At 38.1% G+C, this 21,995-nt stretch overlaps 1 long non-coding RNA gene and 1 gene segment (V, D, J or C); one reads left to right on the top strand and one right to left on the bottom strand.

The window, feature by feature from the left end:
- Nucleotides 1-21,995, bottom strand: part of LOC134473012 (uncharacterized) — a 38,290-nt gene that overhangs the window by 7,301 nt on the left and 8,994 nt on the right. The gene's annotated exons all lie outside the window — the stretch shown is intronic.
- Nucleotides 2,435-4,357, top strand: LOC134473011 (immunoglobulin kappa variable 2-29-like). The segment is given in 2 exon segments: nt 2,435-2,623; nt 3,014-4,357. Coding segments are annotated over 2 exon segments (465 nt in total).

The following is a 21,995-nucleotide window of genomic DNA, read 5'->3' as shown; positions in this document are numbered from 1 at the left end:
CAGTGACTTACACAGGATGGCTAAGATGATGAGCTGAGGATCTCACCGTGGGTCTGAAGTGATCACCGTACCTCCTCCACAGGGGAAAAAAAAACACAGTGGGCCTGAGAATGACTCCATCATTCTGGTACCACTCAAATTCAAAGCTCGAACTTGTTTGCACATAGCCTTGGGGCAAAGGTGCCCAAATGACAACCTGTCTGGGAGGGGGACATAGCCAGGAAATTACACAGAAATGCTCACGAATCCTATTTAAGGACCACAAAGTCAGACCCTTTGGGAATTAAAAATAGAATAGATAAACTAAGTACCAATGAAAGTATCAGACAGCAAAAGGCTCTTTCCGTACTTCTGATTTGGGACTTCTGAGAGGATAGCAAGGAAATAAATTATAAACCTGATATTACATAAAAAGAGAAGGAAACTACAGGAAAAAAATTAATCAGCTCAATACATTTTATACACATTGTAAATCATTCAAATCATCCTTATAATCCAGCCACACGTATTATTCACAATCAACTGGTGTTTTACTTTTATTTAATCAATGTAATATTATCTGTTATTTTGCTGTCAACAGACTATTGCTTGTTATTTTCTTAGGTATGAAATATTAAAATAAAATCTTATACTCTTTTGTAGTTTCATCTGAGGCATTGGAACACTTCCATAGAACACAGCCAAACTTCATGTGCTGTGTAATTTTTAAAACTTTCCTATTTCCAGGGAAAAAAATGTGAAAGCTGACTTAGTGTGTCCAAGTCTGAACTTAACCACTTGTGGTCTCCTTCGCATATGCATTAAGCTTTAGAACTTGGTATTGTGACTGCTCCAATGAGATGAAATTTATTTTCTTTAATTTCATTTACTAATGATTCTTGTGATACAAATGAGGAATGGGGGTTTAAGATACCAGATCAGTCCAACAAGTGAACTTTCCAACTTCTCAGACTGTTTGGAAAAAGCCCACACATTCAGAAGACAAAGTCACCCAAGACAGATAGTGAATGACTGTCAGCCCAGCACACTGAGGCTGAGGCCCAGGATGGACAGGGCAGAAACTGGGCAGTTGAACAACACAATGAGACCCAGTCTCAGAGTCAGAGAAATACAAAGGACTGGTGACGTAGCTCAGTGTGAGCTTCCTCGATTTAAGCCCCAACACACACACACACACACATAGTGATAAGAACATCCAGAGTCCTTATTTACAATAAAATTGCACACTACAGAATCCTTATTTACTTCTTTTACCACAAACACACTTTCCCAAATGTGTGAGAGGCACACTGCAGCTCTTGGGCTGCCATACACAAAAACGAACTTACAGATTAATGACAGCATGGCTTTACTCTCTCACAGCTTTGGAAGAAGTCTCGAACTCACCCCCTTTCCACAGTGACCAACTCAGAAAACATCCAGGACCATGTCAGCTTTTGGTTCAAATTGCCCTGAGACATTAAAACACTGGATTCAATCGTGACATTGTTATTGAGAATGGCTCTTTAAACCATAGACCATGGCTACCCAATATCTATTTAAAAAATGTAGATATGAGAAGGATGCTTTAGGAATATTTAACAAGAGAGTAGCATAAATTATTCCTCATTCATTTTGGATAAAAGCAAGAGAAACAGTACCCTAACAAAGATTTTGATAAATCTGGTGTGTGTGCGTGTGTGTGTGTGTGTGTGTGTGTGTGTGTGTGTGTATACATATCTACAAGACAGCAGTCTTGACCAGATATTTACTGATTTCAAAATCTATTCACAGGAATTTTACATCCACTATGTAAGTTCTATTTTTTTGTCCTTTCCTCTTGCCTTCAAAAGAGTTACTGATTTCCAAGTTGAAGACAGCTACATGTATGTGTATCATAGCTTTTGATTTTACTGCTCTGGTGTCATCTAATTGTTAGGTAAGCTTCAAGACTATTTCTAATACTTGTTTGTAAGATTATGAAAGTTAACTGGTTACAGCAAAATGGCTCCTCATCTCTGCTACCTGCTGCTCAGGTAGAAAATGCTAAAGACGAGTTCTCATGAAGAGAAAATTGCATCTTTCTCCTCCAGGAGGCTAAGAGCCATGACACTTCCCATCCCAGAGACTGATTTGCACATCCCCTGTATCCTGAGACTGCAGTCCTGTCTGGATGGGCAGAGCCCTGAGCAGTGTGTCTGTGTTGCAGACACACGTTTTCCAAGGGATCCTTGCACTCACTGCTGCACACAGCATAAATTGTAGCTCTATTGTTTTCTTCCCCATTCAGAGGACATTTTAGAACAGATTTTGGATTGTTTATTTTTGTTTGGGACCTGGAATGGAACCCACATCTGCATGCTCACAAGGCAGACACTTACGACACTGTGCAAAACACCCAACAAAGAGGATATTTTATACCACTAGGCACACAAGGGAAACCTCCCATCATGCACTTCACTCCTTCTGCACCACTGCACCCACCAGGGAATTTGCATTTTGTCTCCAGGGTGGACCTTCCCAAGCAAGTCTCAGATAAAATCTGACACTAACTTGGCCTTGCCTGATCAGGACTCTTCAGTTCAGTTTCTCAAAATGAGGCTCCCTCTTCAGCCCCTGGGGCTGCTACTCTTCTGTATCACTGGTAAGGACACAGGGGGATAAGGAGGAACATGAAGTGAGGGAGAGTTTCAGGGATGCTCTGCTGCCTGGCTGAATTCTGTACATAACTGAGATGTGCATCCATGACTTGAAGCATGGATGTGTGAGTTTAGATCAGCAAGTGAAGAAAATCCCCAAAGGACTCAGGAGGTGTCCTCTCATGAAGACTGCCATAAAGAAAGATAGGGCTGCTCAGATGAGTTCTAGAGGGAATCATGTGACTAGATATCCTGTCAATTATCTCAAAATTTAAAAATTTTCTTTTTAAATTAATTACAAATATAATGTAGCTCAATACTTACAAGAAAGCAAAAGCTAGGTAAATGACTCATGGTGTTTGTATGTGATTTGCCCTTTTTCTTCATCATTTTAGGATCCACTGGAGATGTTGTGATGACCCAGACCCCACTCTCTCTGTCCATCACCCCTGGAGAGCCGGCCTCTATCTCCTGCAGGTCCAGCCAGAGCCTCCTCTCTAGTAATGGAAATACCTATTTGCATTGGGTTGTGCACAAGCCAGGCCAGGCTCCACATGGTGTGATTTACCTGGTTTCATACCGGTATTCTGGTATCTCAGACAGATTCAGTGGCAGTGGGTCAGGGACAGATTTTGTCCTCAAAATTAGCAAGGTGGAGGCTGAGGACGCTGGAGTTTATTACTGTGTGCAAAGTACACATGAACCTCGCACAGTGCTACAGCCCCGAACACAAACCTCCCTGCCTGGGGAGCCCAGCTGCCCTCCTGCACTGCTGTCTGGGGAGCAGCAGAGTGCAGCCTGCTCTCTGTGAGAGGAAGAGGCTGAAGAATCAGAAAAACAAGTTGTAACTGAGGTCTCTGCCCTGCCTAGAGAATGAGGAAGACAACACAACAGCCAGGATCTGTGTTCTGGTGAGGAAGCTGACTCAGAGAGAGAATGGAGCTGAACTCCAGAGCTTCTTTAGTGCCTTAAAACTTCTGTTGTTTTATGAAACTGAAAAAAATACAAACCAAATGAACCATGAATTTTGCTAAAATGACCAACAAGCTAGAAATGGCCTCCACAGTTGGAAATTTCTCTTGCAATTTTCTCACATTGTGATTATCCAGTGGGAAACGGTCACCATGGACTCTCCTTTCAGCCAAGCTGGTACTCCTATGATGCTGCGCCCATTTCCAGAGGGCAGCATTAAAGGGATCACTTCTGGTATTGCAATGTTGGGCTTTGTGTGACTCCATAGATCATCGGAAGTGGTGCCTCATGCAGGGCTCTTGGTCTTACTGACTCCATGGTGAGTAAAAGTCCTGGCCTAAAGAAACCTCAGTCATGTCATGTCTGTCTAGTCAATGTAGCACAGCAAAGGTGAGCATTCAAATTGTGATTCTGCCTCGAGGTACCTGAGGATGACCTCAGAGAAGTTGGGTCTATCCTTATTTGGTGATATCCAGGATTACAGCTACCTATCAAGGAGACAAACAAATGCTCAGAAAATTTCTCACAGCAATTAGTAGCAATTTTCCTTGCTTTTTATGGGCAATCTTTGGCTCTGTTCTCCATCACAAGCACATATGCAGCTTTAGTTTCCACAAGGATCATTTGTAAAAAGATTTTTATTGGAAAAAAAGACATGCAGACCTGACATTTTCAGAATTAAGGCAGGTGCCTCTCACCTCCCCTCATCCTCATGAGACATGCTTGATAAATCTCAATAGGCTCCATTTCTTCCATTTGTGATAATCCTCCAGGACCACTACTATCCTCAAAGTTAAATGTTTTTTTTTTTTGTGGTGTTCTTGTTTGTGGTTTTTTTGTTGTTGTTTTGTTTTGTTTTGGTACTGGGAATTGAACTCATGACCTCGTGTTTGCCAGGCACACATTTGTGCCTCTGCACTAAAACCCCAGGTCAAAGTTAAATGTAAGATAATAGAAATGAAGAGTCTGATAATAGGAACAATTGATATCTCTTTGCTATTTTTGGCCTTTCAGACATCATTGAAAGTGAACATTAAAAAGTTCTCTAATCCCATTATCTAAGGCAGCATGTGCTTACTTTTCCAGACCTTGCACCAGGTGTTTCAAAAGGTGGGAAGGCTCTGGTCATGGTTTAAAGGCAGAACAAGTAAGTTTTCTGACATCCTGGACATGAACTGAGGCAGAACAAGCAAATCATAGACTGCCTTATATTTGGAAAGGATCCATCACAGAATTTACAAGAAGCCTCCTTCAATGGGAAGGCAGAAAAAGCAACACTGGGTAACAAGGGGAACTAAGGACTTGCAGGGGAGCATATTTCCAGTGGTGAGATGGCCCCAGGCCTCCACTCAACCCTTGTATATGTGAGATGCTAGATCTCTGGGAAGTGATCTGAACTAGAAGATGCAAATATAGGGATAGAGGTGAGGTCACCAGGAAATGATGGTAAGTAGATGAGGACAGACTGGGACCTAAAAGGCAGCCCAATTCTCAGAAGTCAGGACACAAGGAGAAACCTACAATGGAGGCTGTGGAGTAGGAGTAACCTGTAGGAAGGAGAGAGAGAGAGGAGAAAACAGACAGAGACAAAGACAGAAGCAGAGAGACAGAGTGAGACTGAGAGAGGGGGACACATAGGAAGGGTGAGAAATTGAGATCCTAGAGCCAAGACAGTGCTTTAAGAATCTCTTTTCCTTTCACAAATGTAAAATTAAAGTGTTGAATGAGCATTAAATTGACCGTTAGGGCGGGTTGTTAAAAACCTTCTAACCACTGTGTTTCTTAGAAGAGCACAGCTCTTTCCAGGCAGGGCAAGATTTCAAACATTACTTTTAAAACAGACAGCCCCTTGCTGACACCTGTTGGTCAGTCCTGTGAAGCACAAGTTCCAAGTAAAAAACATTCCCCTTCCAAGTTGCGTCCAATTGTTTTTCTCCCATACTGTTGCTCTGGTAAGTAGAAAAGCCAAAAGGACACACAAGATTCAGAGGCAGATTTACTAACACTTACAGGCAAAAACAAGAAACCAATACTTCTATCAAGTCAGCCACGAAGCCGCAGGGAAAGAGGTCTTTATCGGGTTACCCTGAGGAAGTACAGAGATAGAGCACTTTGCTGTCTGTGATTGGTTCTTACAATATGCATCACAGTGACCTGCCCTTTTTAAGAAACAGAAGTAACAGGAACTGTAGCAGGATCAGGGCAAGGGACAGAAACTCAAGGTAAAGAGCTTGCGTGGGGGCTGTTTCTGCTCCTCTGCAATCTGCTTTAACAAGTGCAGATCTCTTGGCAGTATCTCAGAGCACTGAAGCTGTGAAGCATCGGATGCTTCGCCTATGCTGGTATTTCCATAGAATATGATGTGCAGGGTCACATTGTAGTTGTACAAATATTAATGAGAGCCAGTATAAATACAATAGATCCCCCATTAACACTTTTTCTCGCCCATAATCTGAGTTTTTCCCCAGGCAATTGGAAGACTTTTAAGATAACTTTTATAGCGCAATGGCTACGTGTTATGCAAGGTTAAAAAAAAATCTATGCAGGAAAATGCACAAGGGCCGGGGACACCACTCAATGCACCTCTTGTATGAGGCAGGTCCAAGGTCATGAATTTAATGCAGGTACCCCCCCCCAAATAAACAAAACAAACACTTGTTCAAATACTATAGGGTACCAATATAAACATCCACAGATCTTTCCCAGGAAAGTGGAAGCTTTTTACTTTACAAAGAAATGGGCACATGCTGCCCTTTACTCCTCATTCTCATGCACAGAAAATTCTTAGGGAGATATTTTCTCAGATTTCATCTTGCAAACATACTGAAATATTTTATTCACTATCCTGTTATCCAGTTTAATGACCACAGAAGAGACTGAATGTCTCACAGCACTGAACCTCTGGACTATTTGATGAGTCGTGAGTACCATTATTCCTATTTAACCTGTTGGAAACAGCCTCTAAGGAACATGCCAAACCATTTGCTTTCTTCATCGAGCTCATTCCCAGTGCTTTCCCATTATCTGAATGGCACCTCTGACCTACCTCATCCTCAGAAAATTAGGGCAACCACACCAGATCTCTGCTGCCTGTGCTCTGACATTATAGGCCTGAAATTCTGCTGTCAGAATATTCTGACGACTATGTACAACTACTGACAAAACACACATGTGCACATATGCACACACACCTACAATCAGATGAGTCCTCAGATACTACAAAGCCACAGTGTACAATAGCTAATGATCAATCATTTGCTCATAACTAGAGTTACTAAACAAACCTAGATGCTGAAGTTAAAAAGATCAACAGTTTACTTTATCTAAAACATTGCTCTTTTGTATGAAATCTGATTCTTTCATACTGAAGTTGTTATTACACTAATTTTGGCATTTTTTATTCTTCTGTCAAGATTCTAGGCAGCTTTGCTAAGGAACATTGACACCCCTGATTAAATTTTGCATTAAAACAAATGCTGCATGACTGACACACTAATCTGGATCAAGAGCACAAAGGGCAGAGATCATTGAACAGAGCTCATAAAGAGGAGCCTGGAAGGTGATGGGCGGCACGTTGTCACTGTTGCAGTACTCATCCTGGGGGAGGAAGCACTCTAGCCTGAAATCACAGAGTGAAAGCTGGCAATCCAGAGACCTTTGCAGAGACACAGATGCTATAGACTGCACATCCTGGTGAGTGGTATGGATTTGGTCATTTGTGAGAGACTGGTCATTTTCAAGAGAGGCCAACTGAGCTTCAAACTCAGAAAAACCACTGTCTCCTCTCCTGGCTTTCAGTTAAGTTCAAGACCACAGAAGTGACACTGACTGCTGCAGGCTGAAAAAATCTGGTGTCACCCTCATGAATGGAAAGTGCCCTGAACGTCAATGGCAATAAAGTTGAGGCTCACTGAGATTATGCACTACCTCACCATAAAGCAAATTCTGGCTTGTTGGGATAAATCAGCATGGACCTAGATTCTGTCTACACATTTTCTCTACCAGTGATAGCAGAGATGCAACTTGGGGAGGAGAGTTTCCTTCTCTCTCTCTCTCATTATTTGTTTTGCTTTTTATGCTTGACCTTTTCTTTATATGAATGTAAACATGGTTTCCGGTTTTCTGGTGATTGTGTTTCTGTTCTGTTCTTTCTTTAATTTCTTCTTTTTCTTTCCTTCCCAGACTGACATTGCCTAATGGTCACTGAAAACGCTGTGGGCCAGTGTAAAGTGACCAGAGGATGGGCCAACAAGGCAACAACTACTCAACTCATAAATTGAAGAGGTAGGATCTTACAACACAACTGAAAACACAAAAGCGGTCTACACCTGGAAGACACTTTCAGTAGTCATTTCCTAAAGGTTCTAAATAACAGCAATCAGGATATCCACCATAGGCAATTCAGAAGCATCAACTCAAGAATTAAACTAAGAAAAAGAAAATTAGAAAATGAGAAGGCAATTCCACAAGTGCAACTCCAGACAATCAGTGAAACAAAGGCAAGACAAGGGGGAACGGAGGTGGGACCACTCAAAAGCCAGCTACCGTGACTGTCTGAAATGATCACATCAAAATAAATTAACAAGGATCTAGATCAAACTAAATCAGAAATGATTTGATAGAAAACAAACAGATAGTGGCCATAATGGAAAACACCCCTAGGTACTGTACACCAGATACAGATTAATAAATAGAGGAACTTAGGAAAATGAGAGAAACCATGAAGACCAACATAGATACATAATGGAATTCATACAAGAGACTCAGGGAGATATCCAAAATATTGAAACTTTCACTGAATGTATAAACAGCAGAATAAACCAATGTGAGAACAGAATGTCAAATACCAAACACATGTTTTTGGTTAATAATTATGAAAAGAAAGATTTCCTAAAAATAGAAAGGAATGATAAGATGTCCATCCAGAAGGTGCTATATCATGTGAAGAAGTATAACATAAGAATGGTTAGAGATGATGAAAACAGCAGGAGATAGCACAAATAACAAAAAAAGACTGATCAGAGGCACCATGGCAGAAAACTTCTCACCAAGATAAAAGAATCTGACACACCTATAAGTTAGTCAAATAGAACTCTATCTATGACTAGAAAACCCACAGCAAGGCATAAGACGGTCAAGATTCAAGAAATGCAATTCAAAAACACAACATTAAAAGCTCTTAGAAAAAAGAAACAAATTACATACAGAGGAAATCCTATCATAAGCACAATTGACTTCTCAACATAAACCCTCAGGTCAAGGAGATCCTGGAGTGAAAGGTGTCAAGTGCCTTGCTCCAAAAGATCTTAAATCCAAACTGATATCTGTTGCAAACCTATCTTTCAAAATCAATGGGAACATAAAATATTTCCATGACAAAGAACTGATAAAATACATGAACACAAAATTAGGACTTCAAAATTTTCCGAAGGACACTTTAGAAACAGAAAAAAAAGTATAACTCCACGAAATCCACAAAATTAAGCTGTCAGGCAGAGCAAGTGGTAAAGCTCAAGGGATAAAAAGAGAGCCTATTTTAGGAAAATAACATGGTAAGGACAAGTCAATATACACCTGTTATGATGATCAATGGGCCTTCTATTCAGTTCATCAGTCAAAGGAAACACATCGATACAATGGATCATGAAGTAAGAAACAACAGTGCACTGCACAGAAGAAATGCAATGAATTCCAAAATCAACTCATAGACCAAGAGTCAAAGGATGGCAACCAATAATCCATGTGATAGGAACCTGAAAAAAACAGGCTCAGCTATTGTGTCTGCAGACAAAGTTGATTTCAAGCCAAGAAGAATTGAGAGAGAGAAAAAAGGTCCCTACATCCTTGGAAATGGAACAATTCAACAGGAAAGCATAATCAGCACAAAATATACACAACAAACAACATCATAGTCAACTATATGCAACAAATCTTAAACCTGAAAAAGCACATAAGCACTAATATGGTTACTTTGAAGATCTCAATCATCCATTGACACAAATAGACAGGTCAGCTAGACAAACAGCCAACAAATAAGTATTAGAACTGAACCAAATTTTGAAAAAGTGAATGTAGTGGATATATACTAGGTGTCCCACCTTACAGCATCACTTTCTTTTCAGCTTCTCTAAAATAGAAAGCATACTTCTCATAATCAAACTTGTGTATATGTAAACAACTTGAAATATTCCATGCAAATTACCAGATCACATAGCAGTGAAATTGAAAATCAATGACAAAAGAAACCAAAACAGGAAATTTTAAGATCATCACTCCCAGTGGTTAAGTCCCTGCACAGCTTCCAGCCACACTAGACTTGGCTCTGAAGGTTTCAGGCCTGGGTGGGCCATGGCCAGCAACCTTTGTTCAATCTGGGAAACTGGGGCTCATGAGGTGAGTTCCAGCACATCAGCACGGGCCCAGCTAGAGTTTAAGATTTTCACTCCAGGGCTGGGGAATTAGTTCAGCAGCATAAGCATCTGCCTTGCAAGTGTGTGGTCGTGAGTTTGATCCCTGGTACCGATAAAAATGAAAAAGACAAAAAAAAAGATTATAATTCCCAGTGGATAGGTGGCCACCCAGCGTCCAGCCACACTAGACTAGGCTTGGGAGGTTTTGTGGTCAGTCTAGACCACACCCAGTGAATTTGGTCCATCAAGGGAGCTGAGGGCATATGAAATGAGTTATAGTGCATCAGTGCTTGCCTGGGGAGAGCTTCAGGCTGTAGCCCACAGTTGTTAGAGTCTGCCCAGCTTTCTGAAACACAGGAGGTGGCACAGGAGGTCTTGTGAGTCTGAATAGACAATGCACAGCAAACTCCATTCAGTCCCAGGAACCAAGGGCATAGGAGAAAATTTCCAACAGCTTTGGAACATCACTTAAAACACAGAAATATAGGAAAATGACAAGAAGAATTACCAAAATAATCTCAAAACCCTGGTCCATCCCAAGAAAGCCTAAGAGTCATGCACCTAGAAGAAAATACATGTAATATACTTGAAATACGTGAAATAATAGCAACTGAAATACAGAAGTAACTCCAAAAAGGATTAAATGAATGCAAATTAGAAATAATCTCCCAAGTAAAAGAAGAAATGTTAAAAGTAATGAAAGTAATGCCAAACATATTTGAAGAAGACACAGTTAAAAATTAGAGGAACAAAGCAAAAATAAAGAAACCCTAGATAAAGAATATAAGACATAAAGAGAATAAATGAAGCAGATTCAAAGAGATATACAGGAAATAAAAAATACCATTGAAAGTTGCCCAAACGACCTCAACAATATTGAAGATAGAATTTCAGACCTTGAAGGCAAGAATGCAGCTAGTGCACAGGAAAGGAAAGGTCTTTTAAAAATAAGAAGGAACCAGGAAATAACAATACAACAACTGCAAGATGATGCAAAAAAGAACAACATAAGATTGATAGGGACAAATGAAAAAGAAAGGGACAATACAAATGATATCAAGAGGCCAATTACAGGACTGAAGCTGAAAATTTATAAACATGAGAATGGAAACTGACATTCAGATTAGTGAAGTATAAAGAATTTCAAATATCCATAACCAAAATAAAACTACAAGCAGACATATAATAATCACCATTCTAGAACTCCAACATAAGAATAGAAAATTAAAAGCTGTTAGAGAAAAATGACAGATCACCTATAAAGGAAAACCTATCAGGATTACAGCACACTTCTCAACACAAACAATGAAGTCAAGAAGAACATGGCGCAAGGTATTGCACATCTTGAAGGAAAATGATTTCCAACCTAGACTAATGTACCCTGCAAAACTGTCTTTCAAAATGGATGGAGAAATAAGATACTTCCATGACAATGAACAGCTGAAGAACTTCATGATCACCAAGCCAATCCTGCAAAGAATACTGAAAGACAGTTTAGATGCACTTAGAAAAAATCAACTAAGCAAAGCAGACAATTACACAGAATGAAAAGGTAAAGATTCAAAAGCAGAAATATAACATGTCAACAATAAACCAATATATAACAGTTGTAACCATTAATATAAATGGTCTCAATGCACCAATTAAAAGAAACAGACTGGCAGAATCGATCAAGAAACAATATCCAACCATATGCTGTCTACCAGAAACCCATCTAATCCAAAAGGAAACTCATAAACTGAAAGTCAAAGGATGGGAAACAATACTTCACGCAACAGGAACCCCCCCAAAAAAAGCAGGGGTAGCTATTATGTTTTCAGACAATGTGAACTTCAAACCAAGAATTATTTGAAGAGATAAGAAGGTCACTACATACGAATTAGTGGAAAATTTCAAGAAGAAGAGATAACAATCTCAAATGTATAGGCACCAAATTCCAGAACCCAAGCTATACAAAGCAAGCATTAATAAAAATGAAAAATCAAGTAAACAATAACACAATTATAACAAGAGACCTTAATGCACCATTGACACCAAGGGATAGATCAACTAGACAGAAAATCAGCAAAGAATAACAGAACTGATTCACAGCTGTGAAAAAATGGACTTGATATACGTATACAGAGTGGTCCATCCAACAACAACATATGCAGAGTGGTCCATCCAACAACATCAGAATATGCATTCTTCTCAGCAGTACATGTGACATTCTCTAAAGTATACCATACACTAGGCTGCGCTTGGCAGGATTCAGGCCTGCCCAGGACACGCCCAATGACATTCTCCCAAACTGGGAAACTCAGCTGGTGGCTAGGGTAAGTCCACATGCCACCATGAGCCCCAGGAGACATTAAGATCATCTCTTCTGAAGCTCAAGGGCCCATTAAGAGCCCAGGAACACTAGACTAGCCTTGGGAGGCTATATTACACCACAGTGACCTTCTTCAATTACAGGATTTGAGAGCAAGTGAAGTGAGTTCCAAGGCATTGATCTTTGCCCAGGGAGAGCTTTTAGCTCATCATCAACAGTGGTTAGATCCCTGCCCAGCTACCTGGAGCACTGAAGGTGGCATAGGAGGGCCTGAGAGCCTAAGTGGACCAGGCTCAGCAACCTCCATTCAGAACCAGGAGCCTAAGGCAAAAGAGACAATTTCCAGCACATCAACAGGAAGCCTTGGAACAATACTTGAAAAACAGAAATATAGGAAAATGACAAAGCAGAAGACCAAAATGCAATCTCAAACCTCCAGCCCATCCCAAGAAACCTTAGGACTTATGTAAATAGAATAAAATATATACCATACAACTGAAATAAGAGCAAGTGAAATAAAGAAGCAACTCCAGGAAGCTTTAAAGCAATTAAAACTAGAAATAATCTCCCAGGTAAAGAAGAAATGATAAAAAAAAGAGAGAGATGTTGAACATATTTAAAGAAGACACAGTTAAAAAATTGGAAGAACCAAACAAAAAGGTAGAATCCCTGGATGAACAATATTAAAAAAAACACAATACATAAAGCAGATGCAAAGACATATACAGGAAATCAAAAATTCCTCTGAAAGTGGTAAAAGCCATCTCAATGAAAGTGAAGATAGAATTTCAGACCTCGAAGACAAGATTGCAGCTAGTGAATAGGAAAAGAAAGATCTTTTTAAAATAACAAGGAATCAGGAAATAACAATTCAACAGCTGGAAGATAACACAAAGAAAAACAACATAAGATTGACAGGGATAAATGAAAAAGAACAGGACAACATAAAGGACGTCAAGAGGATATTTAGAGAAGTAATAGCTGAAAATTTCTCAAACATGACAATGGAGACTGACATCAGGATCAGTGAAGCTTGTAGAACTCCAAATATTCATAGCCAAAATAAAACTACATGCAGACATATAATAATCACTATCCCAGAATCCCAATATAAGAATACAATATTAAAAGCTGTCAAAGAGAAAAGACAGATCACCGATAAAGAAAACCTATCAGAATCACAACACACTTCTCAACGCAAATGATGAAGTCAAGAAGAGCTGGGGGTATTTCAGATCCTAAAGAAAATGATTTCCAACCCAGCGTGATGTACCCTGAAAAACTGTCCTTCAAAATGGATGGAGAAATAAGACACTTCCATGACAAAGAACAGCTGAAGAACTTCATGATCATCAAGCCAATCCTGCAATGAAAACTAAAACACAATTTAGATACACTTAGAAAAAAAACCACTAAGCAAAACAGACAATTAAACAGAATGGAAAGGTTAAGATTTAACAGCAGAAAAATAACATGTCAATAATAAACCAACATATAACAGTTATAACCATTAATGTAAATGGTCTCAATGCACCAATTAAAAGAAACAGACTGGCAGAATGGATCAAGAAACAACATAAAAACCATATGCTATCTACAAGAAACCCATGTAACCCAAAAGGATACTCACAAACTGAAAGTCAACGGATGGAAAACAATACTATATGCAACAGAAACCCAAAAACAAGTGGGGGTAGCTATTCTGTTTGCATACAATGTCAACTTCAAACCAATAATGATCAGAAGAGATAAAGAAGGTTGTTACATCCTGGTTAGGGGTAAACTTCAAGAGGATGAGATAACAACCTTAAATATATATGCATCAAATTCCAGAGCACCCAGTTATATAAAGCAAGTATTAACAGAAATGAAAAACCAAATTAGCAGTAACACAATTATAACAAGAGAACTTAACACACCATTGACACCAAAGGACAGATCAACCAGACAACATCAACAAAGAAATAACAGAACTGAATCACATATGTGAAAAAAATGGATTTGATAGATATATACAGAGAGTTCCATCAAACAACATCAGAATAAACATTCTTCTATTAACCCACAGAACATATTTAAGTAAATACAAGAATTGAAATTATTCCATGCATGTTTTCAGATCATAGTACCATGAAACTACAAATTAATAATAAAGAAACTGCAGAAGCTCCACAAACCATGGAAATTGAATAATACACTTTTGAACAATCAGTGGACCACAGGGCAAATTAAAGAAGAAATTTAACAGTACCTACAAAGAAATGAAAATACAAACACAATTTACCAGAATCTTTAGGATGCAATGAAAGCAGTCCTCAGAGGAAAACTTATTGCACTGAGTTCCCGTATTAGGAAACATAATGAACCCAAATAAACACCTTGGTGCTACACCTCAAACATCTAGAAAAAGAAGAGCAAGTCAAGCCCAAAGCCAAGAGAAGGCAGGAAATTATAAAACTCAGATCAGAAGTTAATGCAATAGAGACTAAGAAAACAATCCAAAGAATCAATGAATCAAATAGTTGGTTCCTTGAATGAATAAGTAGAATTAATAAGCCCCTAGCAAAACATTAACAAAAGAAAAGAAAAGTTCAAATACATGCAACAAGGAATGAATAAGGTGAAATCACTACAGACTCTGTGGAAATCAAGAAGATCATCAACACCAATTTCAAAAACCTCTACTCTCATAGGTCCGATAACACAGAAGAAATGGACAGATTTCTAGAAACACATAAACTACTATATCTGGCTCAAGAAGATGCAAAATTGTTGAATAACCCATTTTCTACTAATGAAATTGAAAATGTAATTAAGTCCTTACCTACAAAAAACAGTCCAAGCCCAGATGGGTTTACTGTAGAATTCTACAAGAAATACAAACAAAATGTAATGCCAACACTCCTCAAACTCTTCAGTGAAATCAAAAGGGAAGCAATTTTTCCCAAGTTATTCCTGGAAGGAAATATTTCTCTAGTACCAAAAACTGAGAAAGACCCTACTATAAAAGAGTACTACAGTCCAATATCCTTAATGAATATAGATGCAAAATTTCTCAGTAAAATATTGGCAAACAAGATACAGCAAATCATCAAGAAGATTATATGACATGACCAAGTGGGATTCATACCAGGTATGCAGGGATGGTTCAACATACATAAATCTGTGTATATAATCCACCATATCAATAGAGCCAAAAAGTAAGAATCACATGTTCGTTTCTATAGATGCAGAAAAAGCTTTTGAAGGTCCAACACTCATTCATGATAAGAATCTTACAGCAAAATGAAATAGGTGCTCTTTACCTCAATATGATAAAGGTCATCTACTACAAACCAACAACCAGCATCATTATAAATGGCCAAATACTGAAAGCTTTTACCTTAAAATCAGATACAAGGCAATAATATCCCTTATCACTGCTCCTATTCAACACATTACTAGAGATACTACACAGAGAAATTAGACGAGAGAAATAACAGAATAAAGATAGGAAAAGAGGAAGCTAAATTATCATTATTTGCAGATGATATGATACTCTACATGGAAGAACCCTAAAACTCCTTTGAAGGACTCCTAGATATAGTAAATAAATTCAGCAATGTAGCTGGAAACAAAGTCAATACTCAAAAATCAATAGCATTCCTATACACTGACAACAAAATCACTGAGAGAGAAATAAGTGAAGCCACAACCTTCACAGTAGCATCCAAAAAATGAAATGTCTAGGAATTAATCTCATGACAGAAGTAAAAGATCTATACAGGGAAGATTAGAATCCCTTGAAAAAGAAATTGAAGAGGATCTCAGAAAGTGGAAAGACATCCCTTGGTCATGGGTAGGAAGAATAAATATTGTGAAAATGGCATTCTCTCAAAACTTGTATACAGATTAAGTGCAATCCTAATGAAAATACCATCAACATACCTCATAAATCTAGAGAAATCACTCCTAAAATTCATCTGGAACCTTAAGAGACCTAGAATAGCAAAGACAATTCGAAGCAGCAAAGGCAAGGCAGGAGGCATCAAAATCCCTGACTTGAAGTTATACTACAAAGCTATAGTAATAAAATCAACATGGTACTGGAATAAAAACAGATCTGAAAATCAATGTAAAAGGTTAGAAGATACAAACACAACTGCAAACACACTCTATCACCTTATCTTTGATAAAGGGGCCAAACATGTTCACTGTAAGAAAGACAATCTCTTTAATAAATGGTGCTGGCAAAACTGGTTTTCCATATGCCAAAAACTAAGACTAGACCCATGCCTATCACCATGTACGAAACTAAAATCTAAATGGACCAAAGATCTGAAAATTAAAACAGAAACACTATATCTGTTGGAAGACAAAGTAGGTAAAAAATCTTGAAGATATATCGTTAGGTAGAGAATTCAAGAAGAGGAATCAAATGGTATGGGAAATACTTCCCAGAATCAATAACTAGTATCACGACTTATTAAAAAGTTCTACATATCAAAAGAAATCTACAGCATAGTGAAAAGAAAACCCATAAACTGGGAAGAAATCGTAGTGAACTGTCCCTCAGACAAAGGACTTTTGTCTAAAACATATAAAGAATTAAAACAATCAAACCCATGAAATTCAAAAACCCAGTCCAAAAAATGGGCATCTGAGATGAATACACAGTTTTCAGATGAAGAAATACAAATGGCAAATACATACAGGAAAAAATAGTCATCATCATTAGTCCTTAGAGAAATTCAAATTAAAACCACACTGAGATTTCATCTCATTCCAGAAAGAATGGCCAGGGTCAAGAAAACTACCAAAAAATGCTGGAGAGGCTGTGGGGAAAAAGGAATTCTCTTGCAATGTTGGTGGGAGGGCAGACTGGTGAAACCATGGTAGGGGTCAGTCTCGACATTCCTCAAAAATTAGGAATCGGAAGTCCCATTTAACCTAACTATTCCACTTCTAGGTATATTCCCAGGGAAATGAAACTATCATATCACAGTGATATATATTCTGCCATGTTTATAGCAGCATAGTTTGTAATAGCCAGATCTTGGAAGTGTCCATCAACTGAGGAATGGATAAAAAGTTGTGGTTATTTTTATACTATAAAGTACTACTCAGCTATAAAGAATGATAACATTAAGATATTTATAAATAAATGGACACAACTTGAGACCATACTCATAAGTGAAATAAATCAAACTCACATGTATAAATACCATATGGTCTTCCTAGTGTAAGAAATAGTAAGAGTGCATAAGATTTTATGGTTATCATGATTCCCCATTACATTGCTTTGAAGTCTTATAACGTTTTCATTGATTAGTTGAAACAGTTTTATTCTGTTTTGTTTGATTTTAGTATCTGTGATTGTATGAACAGCTATTTTGAAGAAAACAAAACATTATGATATCCACTGATGAGTTAATATCATCTTGCTTGGAAGTCCTATCATGCTTTTGTTTTTCTGTTTCCATTGGTACTATTATGTTGCATCTTACTGGATTTTAAATATGCGTGATAATATAAACTAATTTTTTTGGACAATGAGACAATATAGTAGCCGTTGTTCATTCTCTATTACTTGGTTCTGCATGCCCTGTAATACTTTCATTCTCTTTAATGGTTTTAAACTATTTTGTTATGTTTGATACTATTGTATGTGAAGGTGTGCTCAACTATTTCAAAGAAAGAGACATAATGGTACTACTGTTAATATCATGTTGTCTAGTGGTGAAGTACAGTGTTGCTTACATTGTTCTGTTCTGTTTTGTCTTAGTATCTTTTTAAAAATTTTAAAAAGAAACCAAAACAGCTGGTCCATGGATATAGCTCAGTATATAAGGACCTTCCTGGCAAATACAAGACTCTGAGTTTGGCTACAGGTAGAAAAAAAAAGAAACCACAAGAAGTTCAGGGGCCGGGGATTTAACTCAGCGGCATAAGCACCTGCCTTGCAAGCAGGCAGTCGTGAGTTTGATCCCTGGTACCGATAAAAAGGCAAAAAGGCAAAAAAATGTTCATAAACACATGAAAATTAAATGACACCAAGCTGAATACCCAGTGAGTCAAAGATGGAATTTAAAAAGAAATTAGACAGCTTCTACAATTAAATGATAATGGCAATACAACATACCAGAATTTATGAGACACAGTGAAAACAGTCCTAAGAGGAAAATTTATAGCACTGAAAACCCACATCAGGAAAACAGAGTAAGCTCACAGAGAAAACATAATGCTGAACATCTAGCTTAAGGAAAAACAAGAGCGTGTCAGATTTAAGATCACATGAAGTAAGAAACTTTCAGTCAGAACAGAAATTAATGCAATGGAGACTAAGAAAACAATGCAAAGAATCAATGAATGCAAAAATTGGCTCTTTGAAATATTAAACAGGGTGGAAAAATCCATAGCCAGAGTAATCAAAAGAAAGAAGGAAAAGTCTCAAATCCATGCAATTAGGAAGGAAAATGGTGAAGTGGCAACTGATCTCCCAGAATCCATACCTCTTTCAACAGCTTACATGCCAGTAAAATGGAAAATGGAGTAGAAATACACAGATTTCTTGATATAGCAATTACCAAAGCTGAATCAACAAGATATGAATATTAAATAAATCAATTTCAGTTGATGAAATTGAAGATGTAATTAAAGACCTACAAGTAAATAAATCTGAAAGCCCATATGGTTCACACTGAATTGTATAAAAAAATTAGAGAGGACCTAATGCCACTGTTTCTCAAACTCTTTAATGTTCTTTTCAGGTAGATATTACCAGAAACTCTTCTCTTTGCAGTTTGCTGTTGGTTATCTCTAACAGCAGAAGTTTCTAGCCCAACTGATCTACAACATTTATGATAAAAACAGGAATATAGAACAAGTAACTCAATAAGATGCCTAAAAAGGATGTAACTCCTAAAAATCTATCTGGCAGTCAATAAAGTGGAGAAAGTGTCCAGGAAGCAACTCAGAAACCAAATGGTCAAATGTTTGGAGAAATCAAAGAAGAAAATGCATACCATGTTCAGTGAGCTCAAACAGGATGTAAACAAGCTGAACATTTTAATTAATAAGATATTTGGCAGCCTTCAAGAAGACACAGACAGCTGACTGAATGCCACAAGACAATTCAGAATATGAATTAATGACCTAGGAAATAATTGATGGTTGTAAAAATGAAGAAAGCACAGTTCCTGGAAATGAAAAGCACAGCTGAGCACCGTGCCAGAATACATGACCAATTAGAAGAGAAAGTACCAGAACTTCAGGACAGGAAGGGTGTAGTAGATATCTCAGGGATTCTTCTTGTAACAAAAGAAATGATGAAAAATCGATCTTAGAGTTCATCAATGACTCTAAAGACACAACCTGAGCAGTACAGAAGTCAATAAAAGACTGAAGAAACAAAGGAAAGTTCTAAATATTTTTCCCCAAAATTATTGCAGAAAATTTTCAAATCTAGACACTGAAATGAACATCCAGATAATGAGGCATTTAAAACCCCAAGGAGATACGTTCACAAAGGAATCTCTCCACAACACATTATAGAAAAAATCAAAGAAAATCAGAACAAAGAAAGAATACTAAAAACCCCTAGAGAGAAATATCAAGTAACTTCAAAAGATAAACCTATCAGAACAACAGCAGATTTCTTAAAATAAATTTTAAAGCCAGGAGAGGCTAGAGGAGTTATCAAGTTCAAAAGCATTTCAATGCACATTATAATATCCTACCAAAATATATTTCCATGTTTAGGAAAAAATACAGAAGTTCCATGACAAGGAGTCATTAAGGGAATTCATGACCAGCAAACCAGCAACACAAGAAATTAAAAATAAATCAAAAGGGAAAAAATAAATGGATTAGTGACACAAAAAGAAACAATGATGGGCAATAGTTGGCATCATTCAGTGATAACTCACAATGTAAATAGTTTATAGATAATACTTTAAGAACAAAAGACCACAAGGTCAGAAATTGTCGATATTCAAAATTTGAGCCAGGTGTTGGAGCAACTGCCTATAAAACAGCATTTGAGAGGCTGAGGCAGTAGGGTCACTGCAAGTTCTAAGTCATCCTAGACCACAAAATGAGTTCCAGGCCAACCTGAACTGCACAGCAAAATCTTATATCAACAAAGACCAAAAAATTCATAATTCAAGTATGAATGAAAACAGTAAAAAATACACATAGCAACATGCTCCAACCAGAATTGGGAGTTGGAAAAACTAATTCAAGCAATGAATTTTTAAAAATGTGTAAACAACTAGAATTTTCATTTTGAGTGCTAAAATTTTTGGATGGAGGTGGCAGTTACCATAATGTGCGCCCCCAGAAAATTCCAAAAGAAATTTGTTCTGCACAGTTTAACTTTGTAAAATAGTTTTCCGTTTTATTAAGAAAAGCAAGACAATTGTAGATAAGTCTTCTGATCTTTTTAGAGTAGAACTGCCTGACTTACTTTAAATGGCATTTAGGATGTCAGGTGTTTGTCTTTTATTACAAGAAATTCAAAATTTTTCCTTTGATCCAAATAAGTGGATGAAAATACTCAAAGTGTTATTGAGTTATCCTCAGCAAGTATACTCACTTGCTGAGTGAAGGATTTGATGACACCCATATTTCTTCACTGTGAAGCTAATAATCTGCCTACTGAGGGACCATGGTGAGAGATAAGACTTTACAAATCTTTGTTGGTCGTGGGCATGGAGTCCAGAGCCTCCAGTAAGCTTAGGTAAATGTACTCACCCTGACTGACAGCCTCAGTGTTTTCTAATATTTTTCAAAATAATCTTCTTAATTTCTCCAAGTAGCCCCAAAACCCAAATGGAATTATAGGAATGTGCCAGTCTACCCAGCTGGCTTTAGGCTTTTATATAGACAATAAAAGTTGGTGTAATTCTCAGGGTCTGCAAAGCAAAGGAATTAACACAGGACACATAATTTACAGCAATATTTTATCATATGCACCCAAAGTTTCAAATGAAAAACTATGCAGGAGATCCATCCACACACTAGACATGCATAGAACCCAGCTAAGGGCTGGGTCTCACAGCAATGCTCTCCACCTGTCCAGTTATATACCTAGAGCCCATGACAGAGTCCACTCATATCCAGCTAATGCTTAGAGGACATGACAATACATCATACAAGTCTGCATCAAGGATCTGCACTCAGTAGCCCAAAGATCAGTGGTGGAAACCAGAAAGACTTACCCAGAAGGGTGAAGGACCAATGCCAGCAGATGTGGGCCTCTGCACTGGAGCCAGGAAGCCACACTGAGGGGAAAGACCCAGTTCCCTTGAAAAGAACCACAGCTGTCCTCAGTGACAGGGAGGACAGGAGCTCCTCTAACAATGAGGACAAGTGAGTTCGTATCAGGAAATCCAGTGTGAAAACCTTCACCAGGAGAAAAACAGCATTTTCCCCTTTAGTTCTGCTTTGATGTTGTTGGTAATAATCCTCAGTTAGGTGTGCCGCACCCAGAGCCATGCAACTCAGTTCAGCTGGAAGTTTCAAGTGGTTCATTCCTGAGTCCAGCACAAGTGCACTCTCTCACATGGTGTGGACTGAGGTGCTGGGCTGTGTCTTTTCCCTATCATTGACAAGGTCACACTGATTGTATTTGGCCTTCAAACAAGGAAAAGACTATGTGCAGAAAGGCTGCACCTTCCTCATATTGAGAAAAGGCGAAGAACC

The sequence above is a fragment of the Cavia porcellus genome, unplaced genomic scaffold, assembly GCF_034190915.1.
Source record: "Cavia porcellus strain 051 isolate PalLab524CR breed Dunkin Hartley unplaced genomic scaffold, mCavPor4.1 scaffold_25, whole genome shotgun sequence".
Taxonomy (NCBI): domain Eukaryota; kingdom Metazoa; phylum Chordata; class Mammalia; order Rodentia; family Caviidae; genus Cavia; species Cavia porcellus.
Note: the sequence above shows the minus strand (reverse complement) of the source record. Positions and strands in the feature narration are given on the sequence as shown.